Below are 22,178 nucleotides of genomic sequence, written 5' to 3' on the forward strand. Positions count from 1 at the left end.
CACACATAACATTGCATAAAATACAACATAGTGATTTGATGTATGTATATATTGAAAAATGATCACCACAGTAAGTTTAGTTAACATCCATTACCTCACATAGTTAATTTTTTTTTTTACTCATGTAAACATTTTTTTTTTTTTTTTTTTTTTGGCTGCATCATGTGGCATGCGGGATCTTAGTTCCCTGACCAGAGATTGAACCCGTGCCCACTGCAGTGGAAGTATGGAGTCCTAACCACTGGACCACCAGGGAATTCCCTACTTGTGTTAACTTTTAAGATTCATTCTCTTAGCGACTTTAGAATATACAATACAGTATTGTTAACTATAGTCATCATGTTGTACATTACATCCCCAGAACTTATTTATCTTATAACTGGAAGTTTGTACCTTTTGACCACCTTCACCTATTTTTCCCACCCCTCACCCCCACCTCTGGCAACACCAATCTGTTCTCTGTTTCTAAGAGTTCAGTTTTTTAGATTCTACATATGTGTCCTACAGTATTTGCCTTTCTCTGACTGACTTATTTCTCTTAGTATAATGCCCACAAGGTCCATCTATGTTGTCGCAAATGGCAGGATTTCCTTCTTTTTTATGGCTGAGTAATATTCCATTGTGTACATACCACATTTACTTTATCCATTCATTCATCAGTGGACATTTAGGTTGTTTCCATGTCTTGGCTATGGTAAACAATGCTGCAGTGAACATGGGTTTGCAGATATCTCTTTAGCACAGTGATTTAACTTCCTTTAGATATATACACAGACGTGGAATTGCTGGATGATATGGTAGTTCTACTTTTAATTTTTTGAGGAACCTCCATACTGTTTTCCATAGTGCCTATACCAGGGAAACTTTAAAAACGTAATCGGATCATTCCACTTTTCTGGTTAAACTCTTTCTTGAACCTGTTCCTCTCTTTTCCCTTTGACTTTGCAGCCATGCTGCTCCCTTCAGCATCAGTGACCTGTAATGTTTCCTCTACTGTAATGTCATCCTTCACCAGAGCTTTTAAATCTCTACTTATCCTTCAGGTTGTGGATACCTTTTCTTTAGGGCCCTTATCATAGTGTATAATTACATATTTGTGTTTATCCCACCACACTTTAAGCCCATGAGGGTAAAAGAACATATCTCTTTTCATGGCCATTATATTCCCATTGCCTGGCATGGAGTGAGCAATAAATAAAGATTTACTGAAGGGAGGAATGAAGCTCAGGAAATTAAATATCTTGCCTAATGTACTAAATGGTGTTACTTTTACTAGAATATAAGCACCATGAGGGCAGGATTTTTGGCTCTTTTTTTTTTTTTTTACTGCTATCTCCTTGGTATCTTCAACAGTGCTTGGCTCCTAGTAGTAAATATTTATTGAATATTGATTGTACTTAGATGCAATTCCAAAGATTTCCTATCCAAATCCAGGATTTTTCTCCTCTTTGTGCCAAATCTGTCTGAAAATGGGGATTTGGAAGTAGCTAGTTTCTCTGTGTAGTAGAGAAATCTGAGAGTTGCAACTCAGTAAGGTGGCTTTGCTCTCTCCATGTACAAGTCTTAAAGGGCATCCAAATGTCATCGGACAAACAACAGTATCTGTTCTACATGTTGCACACCCCTTTGTACAGGCTGCCAAGCTAGATATTGATGTCCTCCATCCTGCCTCTTTTCTAAATCCCCTGAATTACATGTTGAATATCCATCAGAACAATTCTTCTACCAGCTTTTATTTAACCATTTGCAGACTTAACAGTATGCCTTTCTCAAAAAAATTCACTTAAATGACCAGACTAGAAACAATTTAATGATCTGATAGAAAACCTTTTCATACTGAAGGTACCAGAAAATCAGGTGTTATTTACTATTTGAGTTTAGGGAATGGCCATTTTTTATTCCACTCAATATATCTCTGTCTTTAAGATCTTCACATTTGTTGAATATTTTCCTTGTTGGGGGCTAAACAGTCTTAGTGTTAAGATATGATTATGCAAAGATTTGTGCTTCATCTTCACAGAACTTGAGTCATACAACATCACCAAGGATTGTTTATTTATTATAGCCGCCACCCACAGTTCTGAAGTCAAGTCACAGTTTGTGATCAGTAATGATTTGTGCAGAGTACATATGTCAACATGGAAGTACCAATGTCTGGTGGCAGCCATGGTAGGCTTCCCCCTCTCTTCGAAAAAAAATTCTGTTTCCAGAGATTGAGTATGGAGGGAGAGAAAATGGTTCCTAGTTTGTGGCAACAGACCTGGAACTGCAAGGTAGGGTGCTGGTCATGGAAAGACCTGGTTTCTAGTCTTGACTCTGCCTTATTATTTGGGGCAAGTGCTGGGCTTGGAGATTGGGCTCCTCTTCATCCATGAATCCTGTTGACTTCTTCTAACTTTAAAAGCTGTTCATGTTATCTTTAGCATGCTAATTCTTTTAATTGAGAAATTGATTGGCTGGAAGCTAATTTAAGTTCTGATTTTGAATAATCTCATGTTCATAGCCACTGTGTTAGCCATCTAAGGGGAAGTTAGCAATTTTTCTTGCTGGCTTTTAGCCTATTGCCAGACATCATTTCACCACATTTTTCCACTAAGAGCAAGATTTTCTCTTTAAAAGACATCCTGGTCAACCCAGGGAATACTGTTCCCAACCAATTCCTCTTGAACATTAGCTTAACCCTGGGATGGTTTGGGGGACTTGTTTGGGTAGGGGTTTTCAGCTTATCATGGTCTTTCCCTGTGAATTCTGTTGGATCACTAGAGAATGTGGGGCAGCACACAGTTTAATGGCCTTAGAAATAGATACAGAGGAAATTAGAAGAATTAGTATCACATTCTTTTTTTTAAAAAAATCCGTTAAAGTCCCACTCAGAATTGTATTCTGTTCATTTGCAGATACTATAAGTTCTGGTACACTTTGAATGGAATACATTACTTTGAAATGTGGGCGAAATGACTACTACACAGTAGACCCCAAATTATTCTTTCAGGATTTCAGAGTACCCTATTTATATTCTAAAGGAAGCGTTTAGTTCTTAAAGTCCAAAGAGATACAGTGAGGTCAGAAAACCAGAGTGGCGAGTCCCTGGTCTTTGCAGACTGAGTGTGATATAACCTCAGAGAAGGAGAAGAGTTTGTATTTCCCTAGTTTTATTCAAGATCTGTGACTTTTCCAAAGCCTTTGATCATCCTGCATTCTTCTAGTTGGGGAACTGATCCCTAAGTCATGTGTTAAGGCGCTGATGTATGCAAGTCTTGGCCCAAACTGGAGTTCCACTGAATGGAACGACATGCTTCCTTTTTTTATTCTCCTCCGCCTTAGGATCCTGTCACCACATTGGGAAGATTAGACAAAAATTCTGTGCAGTTTATTTTCTTTTTGAACAAGTTACATTATGGAGGGACTTTTAAGCTAAAAGAAGAAAAGCTCCCTCTTTGTTTGAAGTAGGAGTGTGTAAGTTTCAACTTGTCTTGGACTTCCTTGGAGATGTTTTAAGATCCGGTGTAAACTTGCTGTGGTTTGCCTTTGGGCATCAAACTGTTTAGCTTGGCTTTATTGTATCTGTAATTGCTGCATTTTAATAATTACCCAATATTCTTGTCAGCAATTTGCAGTCTATATTTTTAATAGAACCGTTTGCCTTTCTTTCCCACAGGTTCATTCAGACCTGGTTTAAGCCCCAGATTAACGTGCACAGCTCCATAGAGCCTCTGCAGCTGTGGGCAGGGGGTGACACAAGCTCACTAAATATTCCCACAAGCCTCGTGCTGGTTATATAGTTTGTATGCACCATAAAAATCCTCTGGGAAGTCATCTTCTTCTGAAATCTCCTTACAGGGTTTTGCTTTATAAAAGTTGCCCTTAGCATTTGTTGAAATAGCATATTCTTTTAGAGTTTTTCTTATTGATCCATTCAGGAACTCCAATTTTTTAAAAAAATTAAATTAAATTAATTAATTTATTTTTGGCTGTGTTGGGTCTTCATTACTGTGCGCGGGCTTTCTCTAGTTGCGGCAAGCGGGGGCTACTCTTCGTTGCGGTGCGCGGGCTTCTCATTGTGGTGGCTTCTCTTGGTGCGGAGCGTGGGCTCTAGGCGCGCAGGCTCAGTAGTTGTGGCGCACGGGCTTCGTTGCTCCGCGCATGTGGGGTCTTCCCGGACCAAGATTCGAAACCTTGTCCCCTGCATTGGCAGGCAGATTCTTAACCACTGCGCCACCAGGGAAGCCCAGGAAATCTAATTCTTTGAAGGGAAAAAAATAGGGACAAATTCTCTTTGCTGTCATTGACTTTTAGGTTAACAGAGGAGACTTCCATTACATCTGAGGTGATATGGAATTATGGTGACAGAAGTGTTGGACTTAAAGGGATGATTGAAGTCAATTTTATGGTGTCCAAAATTGTGTCTATAATTTAGTCAGTTTTTGAGATAAGACCGTTGTGCCACCAATGGATTGTGCCTCAATTTGACTGGCAATTTCCACTCTTTAGCTTATCTCCTTTTTGTGTCCATTATAGTATTTATTTAGCAGCAAACAAAAGACTAAACTGGTTTTCCAGTAGCTACGAATTATGTCAATAAGCACACCCTAATTTCTCCACTTTCTTTGTATAAATATACCTCAAAGGGAATGGACAAGCATGATAATAATAGCTAACATTTATTCATTGTCTATTATGTGCTAGGCACTGTTGTAAGCAATGTATATATATTAACTCCTTTAATCCTCACAACAGTCCATAGGATAGTTTCATGCATGAAGAGTATTCTGGTCAACATCACCCATTTGGTACGTGGCAGAGTGGATCCACACTTAGGCAGACCTTTTAACTGCCATCATAATCTATATTTACTCATACTAGGCTTTTAAAATCACTGTCATACCAAGATTGAACTGCAGTGCCTCCTGCATATGTAATAGTTTAGTTTTAAAGCATATCTAAAAATTATTTTTGAAATTAGGACTTTATTGTTATTTCTGGGTAGGTAATACTTGTAAAACCCAAATGCGAGTTCAGTGAAAAGGTTCCTGCCCCCTCCCACCACTGTTCCCCAATCACCCTGTTTTTCTCCTTCTCAGGGGCCATTAGTGTTACTGCTGCAGGGAACCATTTTAAATATCTTTCTCTTAACAATTGATGCAGTGAACTAAGACCATTTGATTAGAAACTCATTTTTCCATTGTTTTTATATTTTTCTACTGTATCTACAAGTGCCCAAACTGGCTTTGTCTCTAAAGGTAGCAAACTGGTTCTGGGGGTGCAATTTTCTGGATGAGGGTAACAAGGCTGCAATCTCTAGCTGTTTGAGGTGGGTCCTAGAAACTCTGTGATCTTGCCTTGCCCAGGGCTTAGATCAGGCAGGGTCTTTATACTTTTTTCAGTTGTTGGATAATTTTTTTTCCTGTTAACAGGAATCATGTCCTCACACAATGCCTGGAACATAGTAGGTGCTCAGTAAACATTTGTTGAATTGCAACTTCTATGGGTTGTGCCAGGCTCAACGAGATAAGGCTGGAAATACTTTGGAGTGTCTAAATGAGGTGATCTTTAGGGCCATAGGAGGATATTCCAATTCAGCACACCTTCACAAAACTCACCATTCAAGGCTCTGGATAGGAAAAGTTTAGAAAAGACCTTCTGGATCCTCTAGTCATGCAACCAGATAGTCTCAGATGGGGTTGAGAGACAGGGAGAGACATTTTTGCTTATTAAAATGTTGGCAAACAGTTGAAATAAGAATCTTGTCTTTTAATGGTTCTTTATTTTTTCAGGTTGACTCTAAATGTGTTTCAATTTGATCCCTGTGATAACTCTGTCACTATAACATTAGATTGAGTTCTTTTTTAAAAAAAATTTATTGAAATATAGCTGATTTACAATGATGTGTTAATTTCTGCTATACAGCAAAGTGGTTGAATATATATATACACATATATATTCTTTTTCACATTCTTTTCCATCATGGTTTATCACAGGATATTGAATATAGCTCCTTGCGCTATACAGTAGAACCTTGTTGTTTATCCATCCTATATATGACAGTTTGCATCTTAGATTGAGTTCTAATCAGAGTTGTTTATGTTTTTTTTGCTGGCACTAGGGAGTTCATGTATCAAGTGTCGCTGATTATTTTATAACTGATGATGTTATATTATAGTGTACCTTGATTTTCTTCTATACTCTTGAAAATTTTATATAAAACCAAAGATTTAAAATGTCAAAAGAGCATGTATTTGCAGAAGTATTTGCTATAAAATTCTTTATTAGGTAATTACCTCCCCTGCACCCCCAACATTTGCTTGAGTGCTGTCTAGGCACACAAGATAAATTTATCTTATACTTTTTAGAAATTCTTCATTTCACTTTGATGTGTATTTATCGAAAGAAATACCTGCATTAAGTTTTCTTCTTAAAATGTTTATTTTTATAGGCAATTTGAAAATTGGAAAGAAAGATTTTAAGGCCACTTCCAATCTGCAAAGATTATTTATAATCTGAAGAACTGCAGTCTGAGGTGACTGAACGGGACACACTTTTGGAGAAATAAAAATGGCTTCTCATTGTGTGATTGCCATGTTTGCCCTGATGAGTTCCTGTTTAGCAACTGCAGGTAAGTTGCATAATATAAATTGCATGTTCATTATATTCTTTTGGATATATTTTTCTTCAGTCTCTTCAGTTTAGAAACATTTAGGACATGGGATATTTATACAAAACTTGAGTATTTATGTTCTTCAAGGAAATAAAATATTTGACTACTCTACAGATACATAGTATGTTTGCCCATGTTATATTTTACTAGACAAGTGCTAGACATTCTAATGTCAGTAACACAGATACCTAACTCACCTTCAGTGTTGAGGTGGCTAGAGAATATGCGGTTTAATACCACTTAATTTTGTTACATGCATAGATTACATTTACTTTCTTGTCATAAATAAGAATTTCAAGAAAGCCTTTTTGTTCTTTATTACAAAATAAATAGATCTTTTACATAGAGGTGACACTCCTAGCATAGGCTACTTAGGAAATATTTAATTTTGCCTATTTCAGGTAATTTTTTAAAAAGTAATTTTTTAAAAAGTACAGAGGGAATTCTCTGGAGTTCCAGTGGTTAGGACTCTGCTTTCATTGCCGAGGGCCCGGGTTGGGGGACTGGGATCCCACAAGCCATGTGGTGCGACCAAAAACAAAACAAAACAAAACAAAATAAAAAAATTAAAAATGTAAAGAAATACACTGTGCTTCCTAGAGGCCATCAGAATAGGAGGTCAGAGATAAGAAGAAGCAAATGATTTGGTTGGAACATTGTAACTTAAATAAGAGTGTCAGATCCCCTAGGCAAGGTCTTAGTGTGGCAGTCAGGGTTACTTAACAAATTTGGAAACTTAATTTGTTCTATTTTGTTATAATTTGCTTTGTGTCTCTTCTATAATGAGCTACATAGAACTAATTTGTTGGGCCAGTTCTGGAAACTGGCTGGCCTCAAGAAGAAACACATTGACTTAAAAAATGATTAGCCTCTTGGTTTTAGCTGTTGAATTGCACATACAGATGACATGAGAGTGATAATAATAACCATGTATTGAGTGTGCACTGCAGCCAGGTACTGTGCTAAACAATTATAGCCTCTAACAATGAGCAAGGATATTCTTAGTTCATGAGCTCACTTAGTCACAACTCTGCTCTTCACCTCTGCGTTATACTGAAGAAGCAGGATCACCATTAATGCTCCAGTTGACTCAGACCAGGAGTCATATGCAGGCACAGACTGAGTGGAAGCCAGTTTGCAGAAACTGGTTTATGAGACTGGAAAGCAGAATGTCCCCCTTGTTGCAAATACCTTGAGAGAAAGTTGCTAGTTTTGTTTTTGTTTTTGTTTTTTTTGAAGGCTGGTGTGTGAATTTGAACTGCCCATTCTCTCTGTCAGCAGTTTCATTTTGTCTCATGATTGAAAAGTTATTTGCCTTTTAGCCTGTGTATTAAAACTGATCTTAATTAAAATCTCACTGAAAAGTAGTAGAAAAAAAAGAGAGAAATGGCTTGATGGAAAAATGTGCTGTTTTGATGACAAGATGTATAATTATACCTGGTGGGTTTGAGGCAGAATTTTCTGCTTTCATTGATGAAAAACATAACTTAAGAAGGTACTTCATAGGAATGTGGTGAGTTTGGTGGTTCTGTATAGCCTTGATGTATTTGATAGTGAATCAGTTTTGCTTGAGACCTTCCTTCCTCTTTCAAGCCACTGGTAAAATCTTTTTTTTGAGTTGTGTACACACTGAAAGCTTTGCTGAAGTGTACAGTAAGATTGAAGGTACAGTAGAATTACAGATTTTATAACAAACTGAGGCAACTTATCAATAGTACAGAGGTAGAGATGCTTTTTTGAACAAACTGATGGGCCAAATGAATGAAGAAGAAGGGAGAAATGTTTTGTATATAATACTGACATCCAGTAGCTTTCTGTATAGGCTCAGCATACTTTGCAAAATACTTTTTTGGGGCATTCTGCATGAGCTGAATTTCAAGAAGATAGTAGAAGATAATATAATAATGAATATTTATAATAAATTAATTAATTATTGTGTATCAGGCCCTGTTCAAAGTGCTTTAAATGTATTATCTCATTCTATCCTCATAACTTCCCTAATAAATGTAGGTTCTTTGTTTATTCTCAGTTTATAGATAGGGAAACTGAAGCATAGACAGGTTAAGTAACTTCCTCAAGGTCATACAACTACTAAGTGGCAGATTTAACCATAAACCTACTGAGTCTAGGTCTACAGATTGAGCCTTTAATCTCTACACTATGAGGGAGTCTTGATCAGAAAGGTGTTTTAAAAAAATGATAATGGGTTTGCTGTGTGTCGTCTGTGCCCTCTTGAAGCGTCAAGTAAATCACTTATTCACTGAGTCTCCGCTGAGTGCAAAGCACAGTACTAGTCACTTAGGGATATAGAAAGAAATGTAAGATTCATCCTTCTTTTGAGTTGCTTATACTTTAGTTTGGCATATAAAATATAACCATATAACAAAATAATCAATGCATGGTGAGGAAAAGCCAGAAGACCTCAGAGGGGTCAGGAGAGTGGATTAGAGCAGCTGGGGAGGGCTTTGTGGAAGCCTAGGTGTTGAGCTCTGTTTTGAAGACCAGGCAGAATCTAGAAAGGGAAAGCCATTGGGGTGAGCAGAGGGGAGAACAGTGCTTAGCACAGAACATGGCAGTTAGGTGCTTGATGTTGTTTTAAAGAACGGATGACCCAGAGAACTGCTTGGGAATGTAGAGGGGGTCTGTTTGGAAGGAAGGATGGGGGTAGATTGTGGAGGACCTTAAATGTGAGAACAAGGCTGTGGATTTCATTCTGAGGTTTGGATTCTCTCTTCTTCCATCCCTCTGTAGCCAAAAGCATGCACTGTTTAATCTTAGAATTCAAACTGCAGCCTCACAAAGTTAGACTGAGAATATGGCCTTCTTGGCTACAAAGGCAACAGTGCCTGGCACATAGGCTGACATTCAGCTAGGACTTGCTGTCTGCCAGCTAATTTATTTTGTTTTTATAAGAAAACCCTGTGAGGTGGTATTAGTATTACTATCATCATCTGCATTTTACTCACAAGGAAACTGGGACTCAGTAACTAATAAGTGGGCCTTCCCTGGTGGTCCAGTGGTAAAGAATCCGTCTTACAATGCAGTGGGTGCGGGTTTGATCCCTGGTCAGGGAACTAAGATCCCACATGCCGTGGGGCAACTAGGCCTGCGTGCCACAACTACTGAGCCCACGCGCCCTGGAGCCTGCGCACTGCAACTAGAGAAGAGAAAACCCGAATGCCACAACTAGAGAGAAGCCTGCACACCACAACGAAGAGGCTGCGCCCTGCAACGAAAGATCCCGCATGCCTCGATGAAGATCCCGCGTGCCCAACTAAGATCCGACACAGGCAATAATAAATAAATAAATAATAAATCTTTAAAAAATACATTTTATAAAAAAAATATCTAATAAGTGGCAGAGCAGGGACTTGAACCCAGGCAATGTGGCTCTAGACTCCAGCCCATCCACCACTCCAGTAGAGCCTCTACGTAGGAGACACTCTGTGGGGAATGATTGAGCCTCTTCCCTTGATTGATTCAATACCAGATGAGTAGCCACCAGTGAGACATTCTCGATGAAACCCCTTTGGCCTCAGAAGAGACGTATGTAAGTCATCAGAATGGAAAGACCCTCAAGTAATGGGCCTTCTTTATTCACGTTCTTCTTTCACTGACGGGGCTGTGGAGCTCTACTGTAGAGTTCTTGGCAGCAGAAGGGGTGAAGGCCTCCTTTAGACATGTGGCCAGGGAGGAGAAGAGCACAGCACAGCACCTAAAATGAGCCTGAGCTGGAACAGTAGGTGCCCGTGTGTGCGCCTTCAGTGAAAGCCTTCCTTCCCTGCTTGTGGCTGAGGGTGAAGGAGGCGGAGGCAGAAGCCACAGCCCAGGGTTAGTGGTTGCTTTGACAAAACTCATACTTTTCCTTCCCCCCCTTGTTCCTTGGTTATTGTACAGCATGTGGGGAGAGAGGGCCATGCTCTTGGTGAACAAGAACTGTGTAAGGACCATAATGCCTTCTGATTAGAAATTACCTTAGGTTTTTGGTGCCTTATCTTAGGTCCTGTAATGTACCTAAGAAAAGTGGGAAGTTATAAAGGTAAATGCTTGCTCCTGTGGGCTTAAGGCTCACTAAGTTTTCACTTTAAAAACTGTTCTGCTACACATCTTTAAAACATATTAACTGCTGCCTCTGAGGCTTGCCAGTGTTAGGTAGGGCTGTGTTCCCAGGAGCCTTAATAATGAGAAAAAGAGGCGCATGTGGAGAATTCAGGGAAAACAATTTGGTAGGAGGGGATGGACTTGTCTGTGCCCTACCGGTCCCTTGTGTCAGGCCAAAGGGGTGCTGCTGAGGGGAACTCTGCAGAAACGCTGCTGGCCTCTGTGCTGGCCAGTGTTGATGGCCTGGCTCTTTCCCTCATTCCGTGGTTTCCGTTTGGTGCCTAGGTGCATCCTTTTGGATGCTTGCCTATGACCCGCACACACATTTATTTCTATTGAAAAAACTCATTTCTTTTTACCTTTATTCCAGGATGTACCTGGAATTCCAGGTACAGTCCACAGGAAAATAGAGATATTTTTAGTTGGAGCTATTTTCCTGCTAAGAAAGCTCTGAACTCTTTGGGTCCGTAGGACAGCAAGCAGAGACACTAGCTGGTTAATACTTGGTTTGGAATGGAACAAGCTGGCAGCCTTGAGGGGAGGCCAAACATAATAATATCATTTTATTTTTATTGTTTCCAAAATGCTTTCATGTCTGGTGTTTCATTTGATTCTCCTAGCAGTCCCTGTGTGGGCAGGGTTGTTTTCTTCATGTATGGAATGGCACTAAGGGGCTTTAGAGAAAGTAAGCAATTTAGAAAGCTGGTCTGCCTCTTGATCGAACCCGAACCCAGCACACTTCTGCAGATGAACTGCACTGTTGAGTCTTGGTGCGCCCCTCAGCACCTCTTGAAACAATGCAGCCAGGTGCTCTGCTGGGTACTTTGCACCGATCAGTTCATTTAATCCTTACAGAAACCCAGTAAGGTAGGTATTCATCATTATCACCGTTTTTGTAATTATTACTACTGCCACCACCCCTACCATTATTATTATACTAATTTTACAAATGATGAAACTGAGGCTTAGAGAAGAAAAATGTCATATATAGTGAGAGACAAATTTTTACAAAAGTTAAAACGGTCCTTTAGGTAATAATAGTCATACGATGAGTAAGTGGCAGCATGGCCGCAGACCCAGAGTTCATGTTCTTTCCGTTGTGCTGCCCAAAGGGAGCTGGCACTCTCTCTCTTGGACTTGAGATCAATGGCCTGAGGACCACAGAGGTGGTTCTGCCATAGTTTCCCTGCTCTGCCAACTGAGGGGTCAGAGGCTGTAACTCATAATGGCAGAAACGGGGGGAGGGTGCCGGTGGGAGCTGCCACCAGGGAATGTAAAGGGTAGAGGAGGAATAGACTTGAAGGTTCAAAGCAAATTCAAAAGGATCTTCTCTTGCTAACCCCTAAGTCTTTGGACACAGCTAGTTGATTTGGTCTGTGATTATTATTGTTTATAGGTGGTTATTATAACCACTTTTGTGTTTAATTCCACTTTTGGATTCATAGGCAAAAGATATTGTCAGTTGTGATGCCAGCTTTCACCAGGGTGCCAACTTTCTATTTATTTTAAAGGCAAAGAAATGTTATTAAATGTCCCAGAGTGAGTACCGTGGCCAGCATTTTAGGTAGTGATCTCTTTGGGGGGACCATGCACACCTAGCGCGATGAGGCCCCTGCCTCCCTTTCTTTAGTTTTGCACAGAAACAACACACACACACACACACACACACACACACACACACACACACAGAGTTGGGGCTGTTAGCTGTAGTCAAGAAAAATATGAGTTCATTTCTCAAAGATTACCTTCCCCTGCATATTCCACCCACAGAAGTGGAATATGATACGATATCAAATAAAAGGCATTTTTCTTTTTCATTTGCAAGGAAAATAGATAGTTGGGTAAGCAGATGTTCATATAGTATGAGAAAGATATTTACCAAGAGTGTGAGTAAGATTATACATAGATTTGATGTCAGACAGGTCCACAGAACCCAGGTTTCTCTCTCCTTTGCTTCCTTATCCTAGACTGTATAATTGCCACCCAGCTTTCTGAATTGTTGATTTATCTGGGTTATTTTAGGGTACCGATGATGGGGCATTTTTGTAAACACTGATCAACTTTTCCATCAGGACAGAGCTATCTGTATGTGACCACATAGCTGTTTAATTGCTCAGGGTTTATACTCTCACACTGTGGATTTGGGAAATTAGGCTTTCTCAGCTTGTTTGCTTTGATAACTAAACCTTCCTACTCTGGGACCACCTTGAATCACTGCTAGAGCTCTGAGCTCCAAGTGCTGGTTTTGGAAGTGTTGTAGGAACAAGGCGGGTTCCAGGAAGTGTTTCACTGTGGTGCCTTCCCTCAGGACCTGCCCTGCACATGGGGGCCTCAAGGCATGGAACAGTTTGCCTGTCTTGGAAGATTGGCCTGGCCGGCACTGCATCCACGTGAACCGCTGACTTTCATTCTCTTTAAAACATTCTCTGCCAGAGTGGCCTAAAATAGATTTATCCTCAAGTCCCAGATAATCATATTTTTGTTCTCTGAGAGGACACTGTAAATCAGGCAGAATTCTAGAAGGCTTAAAAATGCACTTGCTCTCAGAATGTTTCTTCCAAGGACTAGGCAGCAGGTGCTCTGGGGACTGAGGCCCAGCTATTCTCCTGTCCTATCCTGCCAACTCTGAGAAATCTTAAGGAAAAAAAAAACAAACAAAAACATTCTACTCTATTCTAGAGTAGAATGTGGAAAATCTTACTGCCTTCAAAGGAAAATATTGATTAAAAAAAAAAGTTATTCTCTCTGTGGGCAATGAAGGGAACCATATAGTGATAAGTGGTGTAGTTATGGCAAAAGGAAAAAGTTCCAATAAGACTGCTCTGAGTTCTTTGTGTTGCTTCTCTTTGTCCTCATGTGCCTGAATAACTTAGTCCTGGTCTGGACGATAGATGAGCCATTAGTAGTAACACCTCCCTTCCTCCCTACCCTCCTGCCCCATCCGGAAAGATGCTCAGGTGGCGAAGGCCTCAGGAGAGAGCAGAGCAGCTGCTTCTGGAGTCAGTGCCTGCTCTGTTGCTTCCAGTGGTGCTAGAGCGGCTCCTGCGATGAGCTGTTCCAGCGGGACGCATCTGTGTGGCCCACTTTGGCATTTTGTTGCTGCTTGGTGAAACAAAATGCCACATAGCTCCCACCTGCCCCTTTCTTTTTTTAGACGAAGGAACCATTTATTATTTCACCGTTTCTTTCAACTTTTAAATACTGCTATGTTTAGGTGGGAGGTTGTAGTCTGGTGAATTAGCTTTGAGTGCATACCAGGTCTCAGGTACTTTGCTAGTAGCTTCTGTGGCACAGAAAGGGGATACTTTGGAGTTAGTGCAAATAATGAGTTTTTTCCACCTCCTAACATGGTTGTTTCCTAAAGTGTTGATTGATTTATTCAGCAAGCATCTACTGAGCACTCTAGACGCTCTTCCAGGTGTTGGAGATACAGCAATCAACAAAACAGACAAAAATTCTTGTGCACCTGAAGCTTACATTCTAGTGAAGAGAGAGAGACCAGAAACAAAAAATTATGCATATTTTAGCAGGTTCAGTGGAGAAAAAGCAACAGGGCTAGGAATTACTCCTGGGGAAGTACAATTTAAAGTAAGGTGATCAGGGAGGGCCTCACTGGGAAGATGACATTTGAACGAAGATTTGAAGGAGGTGAGCTAAGTGGATATCTGGGTAAACGAGGACTCCAGGCAGAAGGAAAAGCATGTGCAAAGGTCCTGAGGTGGGAGCTTGTCTGAAGTACCCAAGTCCAAGTAAACAGGCCAGGTGGCTGCTGGAGTGAAGAGTCAGAGGGTTACCTGGGGGACAGGTGTAGGGCTGCATATAGCCTTGTAGGCCATTGTTAAATTTTTACTCTGAGTGAGAAAGAGCCATTGGAGAGTTTGAGCAGCAGAATGGTGTGATCTGAAGGATATTGTAACAAGGTTACTCTGGCTGCAGTGTTGAGAATAGACTGTTGGGTAATGGTGCATTTGGGGATACTGGCTGGTGGCTATTGTAATAATTGAGGCAAGAGATGATGGTGGCCAGAATCAGATTTTAGAAGGCAAGACCCTTGGGAGTGAAATGCTTATGAAATTAAGAATGATTTTATGATTTTCTTTCAATTTGTTCCTTTTGAGGAGGAGATTATAAGACTGATATATCAGTGGAATACTATGCCATAACTTAATAGTAAAGATAATTACTTCTATGTAACAGTAAAAACTGTATCTTAAAACACAGAACAACCCCCCAAACTGTCTAAAGAAAATCTCTTTGCGCTGTGAATGACTGTCCTCGAAAAATCACTGTCTTAAAAGCCTGGACCCTCTCTTCCTAATTTACCTACTGTCCTGATTTCCAAGTCTCATCCTTTTCATTCCACATGTGGTCTGTTTTTCAGGATTATGGATTTTGAGGGTTTTACCACCTTTTGCAGAATTGCTTCTTATAGCAAAACTAGTGTTTCAGAGAAATACAGTTGCATCCAGCTTTACATAGTAAATAAGCGTGTTGTGTGTAAACTCATTTTTATAAATTAAATTACATATTAGGTGTGAGCAAGGAGCTGGATACTTACAGTAAACTTTATTCTGTAGAGCAAATAATTACTTTAAAATATGTTTTATAGTATGGGTATTCATATTACTTTGCCTGAGAGTGGTATACCCATTTCGCTTTTGGAGTTGGAAGTTATAAACAGACAGACATTAGACCAGTGCTTTCTAAACTTTAATGTGTGTACGAATCACCTGGGGGTCTTGTTAACATGCAGATTCAGTTCTCATAGGGTAACAAACTGCATATATATATATTTTTACCATTGAATTGTATGTGTTATTTTTTTAACTTAATTACTCAATGCGTATTTTTTTTAACAGGCCCATACGATGTTGATGCTGCTGGTCTGAGGACCACATCTGACAGCATAGATCATCTGTTTTCTCTATGCACAAATTGTAACACAGAAGCTGCAAACACCTTCTAGAAAAAGTCTTACTGTCATAAAGGGAGCTTGGTTTTAGCATGCCTTTGAAACAGCTACCTTGAAAACCTTTCAGTGAACTCATTTAGGTCAGAGGGATCCATGTGCTGGAAGGGAGATTGGTTTGAGGGAGTGAGTTCCACAGACACATTTAGCTCTCCAGCTGTAGGTGTGGTGCACCTGCAAACACCAGGTGCATCTTTATTGGCTGGGGCCACACCTTGAAATAATGGCTGTAGCTATAAGAAGAAGGAATTTTCCCTCAGTTCTTCCTTTCATGTGCCTCTTTTGCCTTTTCCCATTTCTTGCTTCGTGACTTAGTAGAGCATGGGGACACTGGTGCAGGCAGCTGTGACTGAGGAGACTCTAGGTAATGCGGGATGGTACCAGCTGACTGGATAACAGGGGGAGTTGAGGTAGGTTAACAAGGGTGTTAAGAAAAACCCGGGGGGCTTCCCTGGTGGCGCAGTGGTTGAGAGTCCGCCTGCCGATGCAGGGGACACGGGTTCGTGCCCCGGTCCGGGAAGATACCACATGCTGCGGAGCGGCTAGGCCCGTGAGCCATGGCCGCTGAGTCTGCACGTCCGGAGCCTGTGCTCCGCAACGGGAGAGGCCACAACAGTGAGAGGCCCGCGTACCGCAAAAAAAAAAACCAACAAAAAAACCCCCGGAATGTTAGGTGGGGCACACCCCGTTTCTGCTGGAGCCGTTCTAGTTTTATTTATTTATTTATTTATTTATTTATTTATTTATGGCTGTGTTGGGTCTCCATTTCTCTGCGAGGGCTTTCTCTAGTTGTGGCAAGTGGGGGCCACTCTTCATCGTGGTGCGCGGGCCTCTCACTATTGCGCCCTCTCTTGTTGCGGAGCACAGGCTCCAGACGCGCAGGCTCAGTAATTGTGGCTCACGGGCCCAGTTGCTCTGCGGCATGTGGGATACTCCCAGACCAGGGCTCGAACCCATGTTCGCTGCATTGGCAGGCAGATTCTCAACCACTGCGCCACCAGGGAAGGCCCGCTGTTCTAGGTTTTAGCTCTGGCTTCCTCACTGATTCCTATTTTATTCCTGTAATCAGATTCTAGGCTAGAACTTTAAAAAAATTAACAATTTACAGAAGGGAAAAAACTCCCCAAAGTTGTTCTTGATATTTATTAAGCATCAACATCGTATTTATTAAAAATTGGGATAAGACACTGCGAAGATTTAACCTCTGTGCCTGAAAAGTTGTCTTTTAAAATAACTTGTTTATTTATTTTGCCACTGCGTAGTTTGTAAAATTTTCTGATTTGCTTTCTCAGATCTCATCACTGTCATCGGCGGGGTGGTAGGGGGTGGGTTTTGGGGTGGGTGGGCAGCGATAAGGAGCTTAAGTCTGGCTCTGGAGCTTGCCACAAGCCCCAGGTGGTGGTCGTTCTGTTTTTGAAACTGGAACAGAAAAGTCCAGAGGAATGCAGCAACATTTTTACTTCTTGCCCCCCTGCTAGCTTTTTTCTAGGCCTCCCAAAAATGTGTTTATCTTGCTGGCCATGCATGTAGAGCAGCCTGGAATTCTGTGTGGCATTAGATAGTAAAAAAAATCGAAAGATTTCTCACATGACTGAGGTTATGGGAGTGGGAAATCTTGGATTATGCAGGACTCTTTGATTGAAAGAAGGGAATTTTGGGACAAGATTTATTCTAATATTTAGTTTTCAAAACTATTATTCATTCCCCCCTCTTTTAAAAAATTAAAACCAGTCTTTTGGGGGATGGAGGTATGGAGGTGTGGAGGTGTGGATTAGAAGCAATATAAAACTTTTAAGTATCAAATTAAGAATTTCCACTCATTAGAAGAAAAAAATGTCTTTAGGGTGAAAGAATAATTTGAACTTTAAGAGCCTGATAATGATATAATTTGAGAGCAGGGTCTGGCATATTGTGGAGGACCCTAAGGGCCTGACCCCAGCAGCCCCCCACTTTGTCACCCCAGGATCGTTTCCAGCATGGCTTCACTGTCAACAACCAGGTCTCAGCCTGGCCCTCTTGGGTGCCTGGGGAGTCTGTGTCCTCTGGTTTGCCACGTTTAATGAGCTCTGGAAATATGTTATCAAAGGCTGTCTGGCAATGTTTCATTAATGGTATGGGGTGAATTCAAAAGCACTAATTAATTGTTTTAGATCATTTGCAAAGCCCATGCTGAAAAACCTAATGACTGTAGGAGAAAGTTGGCAGAGAGGCTGTTCAGAGATTAGCCTGGACCTTACCCTGCTCAATTGCCTTTTGGAGTTGGGCCAAGAGGGGAGTTGTTTTTCTTTTTGGAGAAGTGCTTGTGGTCACATTGTTCCCTAAATTCCCAGTTTACTGCTCCAGGCTCGTGGCTGATGGAGCTCATATGGACCTTGCAGAGCTAGGGAGCCCAAAGAGCACCTTCTAGAAGTTTTTTGTTTTGTTTTGTTTTGTGAGTAAAACACAATTACTTAACATTCATTAACTAAATAAATACTTCCCAAGGGTCTCTTCTTGGAGGGAGGAAAGGGAGCTCTTGTTTATTATGAAACAGTTTAGGTTCCAAATGTTAACTGTTCAAAAGGTACCAGGATCAGGCCTTAAGTAGGTTTTTTTTTTTTTCCTCTTAAAATAAAACAAATCAGATTCCTCATTTCCTCTGTTTGGCCGGCCCAGGGCAGCAAACTGCTACTGCATTTGGAAAATGGTGCTCAAAAATCTCAGTTTGAAATCAAGTGCACACAATATAAGTTCAGAGTATACTGTACGTATGGAGGAGAAAAATAGACTTACATTAATTTGTTACATTTGACATATGTTATACAATAATAATACCTAGAATTAGCTCAACCTGATGAATTATAGAAAAATAATGGAAGTCCCTGCCCCTTAAAGATGAGAGATATTTGAGGCTTGTTGAGCCAAGTGCCAGTTCTGGTGACTCTGAGAGCAGTGTAGGCAGTTGAAAATGAAAGCAGAGAAGAGTATTTCAGACTTATCTCCGAGCCAGTCAAGTGTTCTGTAAGGGATCTCTTTTCTAAGCAATATATAGCTTCGTTGGAAAACATTTATCCAGCAATCTGACAATTCCTGGGCCTGGGCCTGGCCCTGCCTCCTACTGACAGGCCTCAGTGTCTTTTCCCGTCCTTCTGGGCTTGAGCTGCTTGTGAGTAAGTAGTTACGTATGAATCCGAGGCCAAATTGTACTTTATTAACATGATTCAGGAGAAAAGAATTCTAATGAAAAATTTCAGAGGACTGTGCTGAGCTATTTCATGATAATGTCAGATCTTCCTGAACTCAAGAAGGCCCAAGAAAATCTATTATTTCTGTTTATTCCTCAACTTGGAATCTATTGGAAAAAACTTACATGCAAACCTCAGGAGAGTATGTGCTGGTTGAGGAATTTATTCCTGAGTGCACAGCGGCTCTGTTTACTCTGTGTGAGGCTGGCCATCCTGAGGTTCCAGGAAACCTGCTTCCTCCTCAGCCAGCAAGCATGGAGCAGCAACTTGACTTTTAACCCTTTCTGCAGGTGGTCCCCAGGCAACCTGATAGAGTGGATCTCAGAGCTGTGAGGAATCATGAAAGATATTTTTAAAGTTGGGAATAAAGCCTTTGAATGAATACATGACTGTGATTTTTCTTTGCTGCATTATGTTTTTCCATTTCATTACACTTTTATTTTAGAAAGTAATTCTGTGCCACAATGTCAAGACTTGCTGGTATATCCCAGTTAAGTTGTAAGATACCATGAGTAATGTTACTACTAATAGTTAAAGTGCTGACTTTAAAGAGTGATTTTTCTTCAAAAAGACAAGATTCAGGTTTACCCTAACCATGGTTATTTGCATTTAAATATATCTGAGTGAGAGAGAGAGGGGTTAGGATTGCCGTTGATAGAATGAAAAGAGTGGTACATATATACAATGGAATAGTACTCAGCCATAAAAAGGAACGAAATTGGGTCATTTGTAGAGACATGGATGGATCTAGAGACTGTCATATAGAGTGAAGTAAGTCAGAAGGAGAAAAACAAATATTGCATATTAACGCATATATGTGGAACCTAGAAAAATGGTGCAGATGAACCAGTTTGCAGGGCAGAGACACAGATGTAGAGAACAAACGTATGGACACCAAGGGGGGAAAGTGGCAGGGGTGGTGGTGGTGGTGGGATGAATTGGGAGATTGGGATTGACATATATACACTAATATCTATAAAATAGGTAACTAATAAGAACCTGCTGTATAAAAAATAAATAAAATTCAAAAATTCAAAAAAAAGAATGAAAAGAACACAGAATCTGTAGCATGTCATATCTGTTTTGCCATCCATGAACATGGTACACCCCTCAATTTAAGTTTTCTTTAATTTCTTTCAGTACTCCTTGGAGTTTCCAGGAATTTATTTTCAAGACTGTAGTGTGTCCAAATGTGAACAGTGTTCATTATGCATGTCTGTTTCATTAGAATTAGGTTTGAGAACCTCTGTTTTAGAGATAATAATTCTATCTTCTTTAAACTACCCTTGATTAACAGTGATAAAAATTAACACTCCCTCTGGCCATCTGGAGAGTGAGCTGAGTCACAGATAACTAAGGCCGTCTGCTAAAGTGAGTTATTGGCCTGGTGGCTTTGCTCTAAGTTGTAGGAACTCAGAGCTCAGTGTGTACTATAAGAAATATGTCCTTTAGCTGAGGCTTAAACTGGTGTTGCTGAGCAGGGGAAGCCATCACATCTCTTCAGTACGGTAAAGTGAGCACTCTTATTCCTTTGGAATGTCTCAGAACCCAAAGATTGAAAATTGTGCCATTTTGCCAGGCCCTTGGGTTTTCCCAGTAGATTTTTGCTGCAGCATAGTCACCAGTGAAGCTTTATTTGGGACTTGTAACTAAAGGATTTTGTAGAGGTTTTACCCTCCAAATATGAGCAATGCCTAAGGATTCCTGTTACACTTTTATGTAGGAAAAGTAATTCTCTACCACAGTGTCTAGTCTTAACAGAGATGTATTAAAGTCAGAGCGTCAGGATCTTACTGTAGTTGTGACCATGGGCTTTGGATTCAGACACAGGTTCTGGCCCAGGCTTTGCTATTTGCAGGCTGCATGACCATAGCCTCAGTATCCTCATATATAAAATAGAGATATTGATTATATCCACTGCACTGTGTTCTTGTGAGGATTATAAATGAGATAATGCATGTAAATCAGAGGGTCATGTTTATTTAAACAAAACTATTGAAAATGGTGTTCTTTGAAAAATATGAGCATGTTGAGCATATTTACCCAGTCTTTTAAGTTGGAAGTCTATTGCTTAGGCATATTTTTAGTGCGAAAAGCAGACCTGATCCTGAAATCCAGTGTTGCAGATAAGACAGACTCTATCAATGCCCAGTTTCTTTATTTTCCATATGTTCTGCTCAAAGTAGTACATGGGACTGATGAAGCTGTGAATAAAAAGCTTTCTTCTTTTTTTTTCTGTATTGAAGATTTGAATTTGAGTCCCAAATTTATGACTTTCAGAGCTTCTGTTGCCTTATCTATAGATTACTGTTAATTATACTTATTCTGTTGATTTTTATGAGAATTAAATAACATGTAAAGTGGCCAGCAGTTTATGGCACATAGAAGGTCTTCAAAAAGTTATTCCTTATTTAGAGAATCTGTGTGTTTAGAAAAAGAAAGAGAGCTAGAACAAACGTAGCAAGGGCAGAATGAGTTTGCTGTTTAGCTCTGTGCTCCCAGCAGAGAAAAGGCAGGTCAGGGTATTTTTCTGGGAGATGGCTGATTTGCTGTTGGCTGAAATGGCTTTGAAATGAGAAGAACTAAATCTGGGGCCTGGATGGAAAAGACGTTATTCCTCTTGAGGAAGTAGCTTGGCCTTTAGCTGGAAGTTGGAGGGTAAGCCTGAAACTTCAAGAAAGGTAGTAGTGGCACTGAGGATTATGCCTGGCTGAGGACAGGAGAACTTGGAAACAATGGAGTGAGACCACCTATCAGCCATTTTCCTCATCTGTGGTGGTACCCCTGGGCTCAGTCCCACCCTAACTACCTTATTTAAAATTGTAATCCCTCTCAACCCCTGGTATTCCCATTCTTATAATCTTGTTTTATTTTTTCCCTCGTAGCACTTATCACCTTAAAGCAAGTTTATGATTTATTTTGTTTATTACTTGTCTTCCTCCACAAAAGTGTAAGCTCCACGAAAGTCAGGTTGGTTTGCTTTTGCTCTGGTATAGCTCTTCCATCTATATGAAAATTCACAAGTAGAGGAGTTTCTATGTTTTTGTTTGACCCTGCTTGAATGTGACCATCGAGGTAGAGCATGGGGACAGTTCACTGATAAATCCCTGGTCCCCAGCACATAGTGGGTGCTTAATATGTATTGAATAAATCAATAATTATAACTCTTGTTCATAAAGTACAATAAAGAGAAACAACTTTGCTAAAATAATAAATCTCAAGGCTACTC

General features: G+C 40.3%; 1 protein-coding gene across 7 annotated transcripts in view; it reads left to right on the forward strand.

Moving 5' to 3' along the window:
• Positions 1–22,178, forward strand: part of TGFBR3 (transforming growth factor beta receptor 3) — a 200,822-nt gene that overhangs the window by 17,724 nt on the left and 160,920 nt on the right. For 6 of the 7 annotated variants that reach the window (XM_081226552.1, XM_081226551.1, XM_081226550.1 and 3 more), the window contains exon 2: positions 6,434–6,613. In XM_081226552.1, the coding sequence (XP_081082678.1) occupies positions 6,553–6,613 (61 nt within the window). In that variant the 5' untranslated portion in view covers positions 6,434–6,552. Of the gene's footprint in view, positions 1–6,433; positions 6,614–22,178 lie in introns of those variants that run through there. The other variant, XM_081226556.1, reaches the window with a different exon arrangement.

Source organism: Mesoplodon bidens (genome assembly GCF_964165515.1).
Source record: "Mesoplodon bidens genome assembly, chromosome: 2".
Lineage (NCBI taxonomy): Eukaryota > Metazoa > Chordata > Mammalia > Artiodactyla > Ziphiidae > Mesoplodon > Mesoplodon bidens.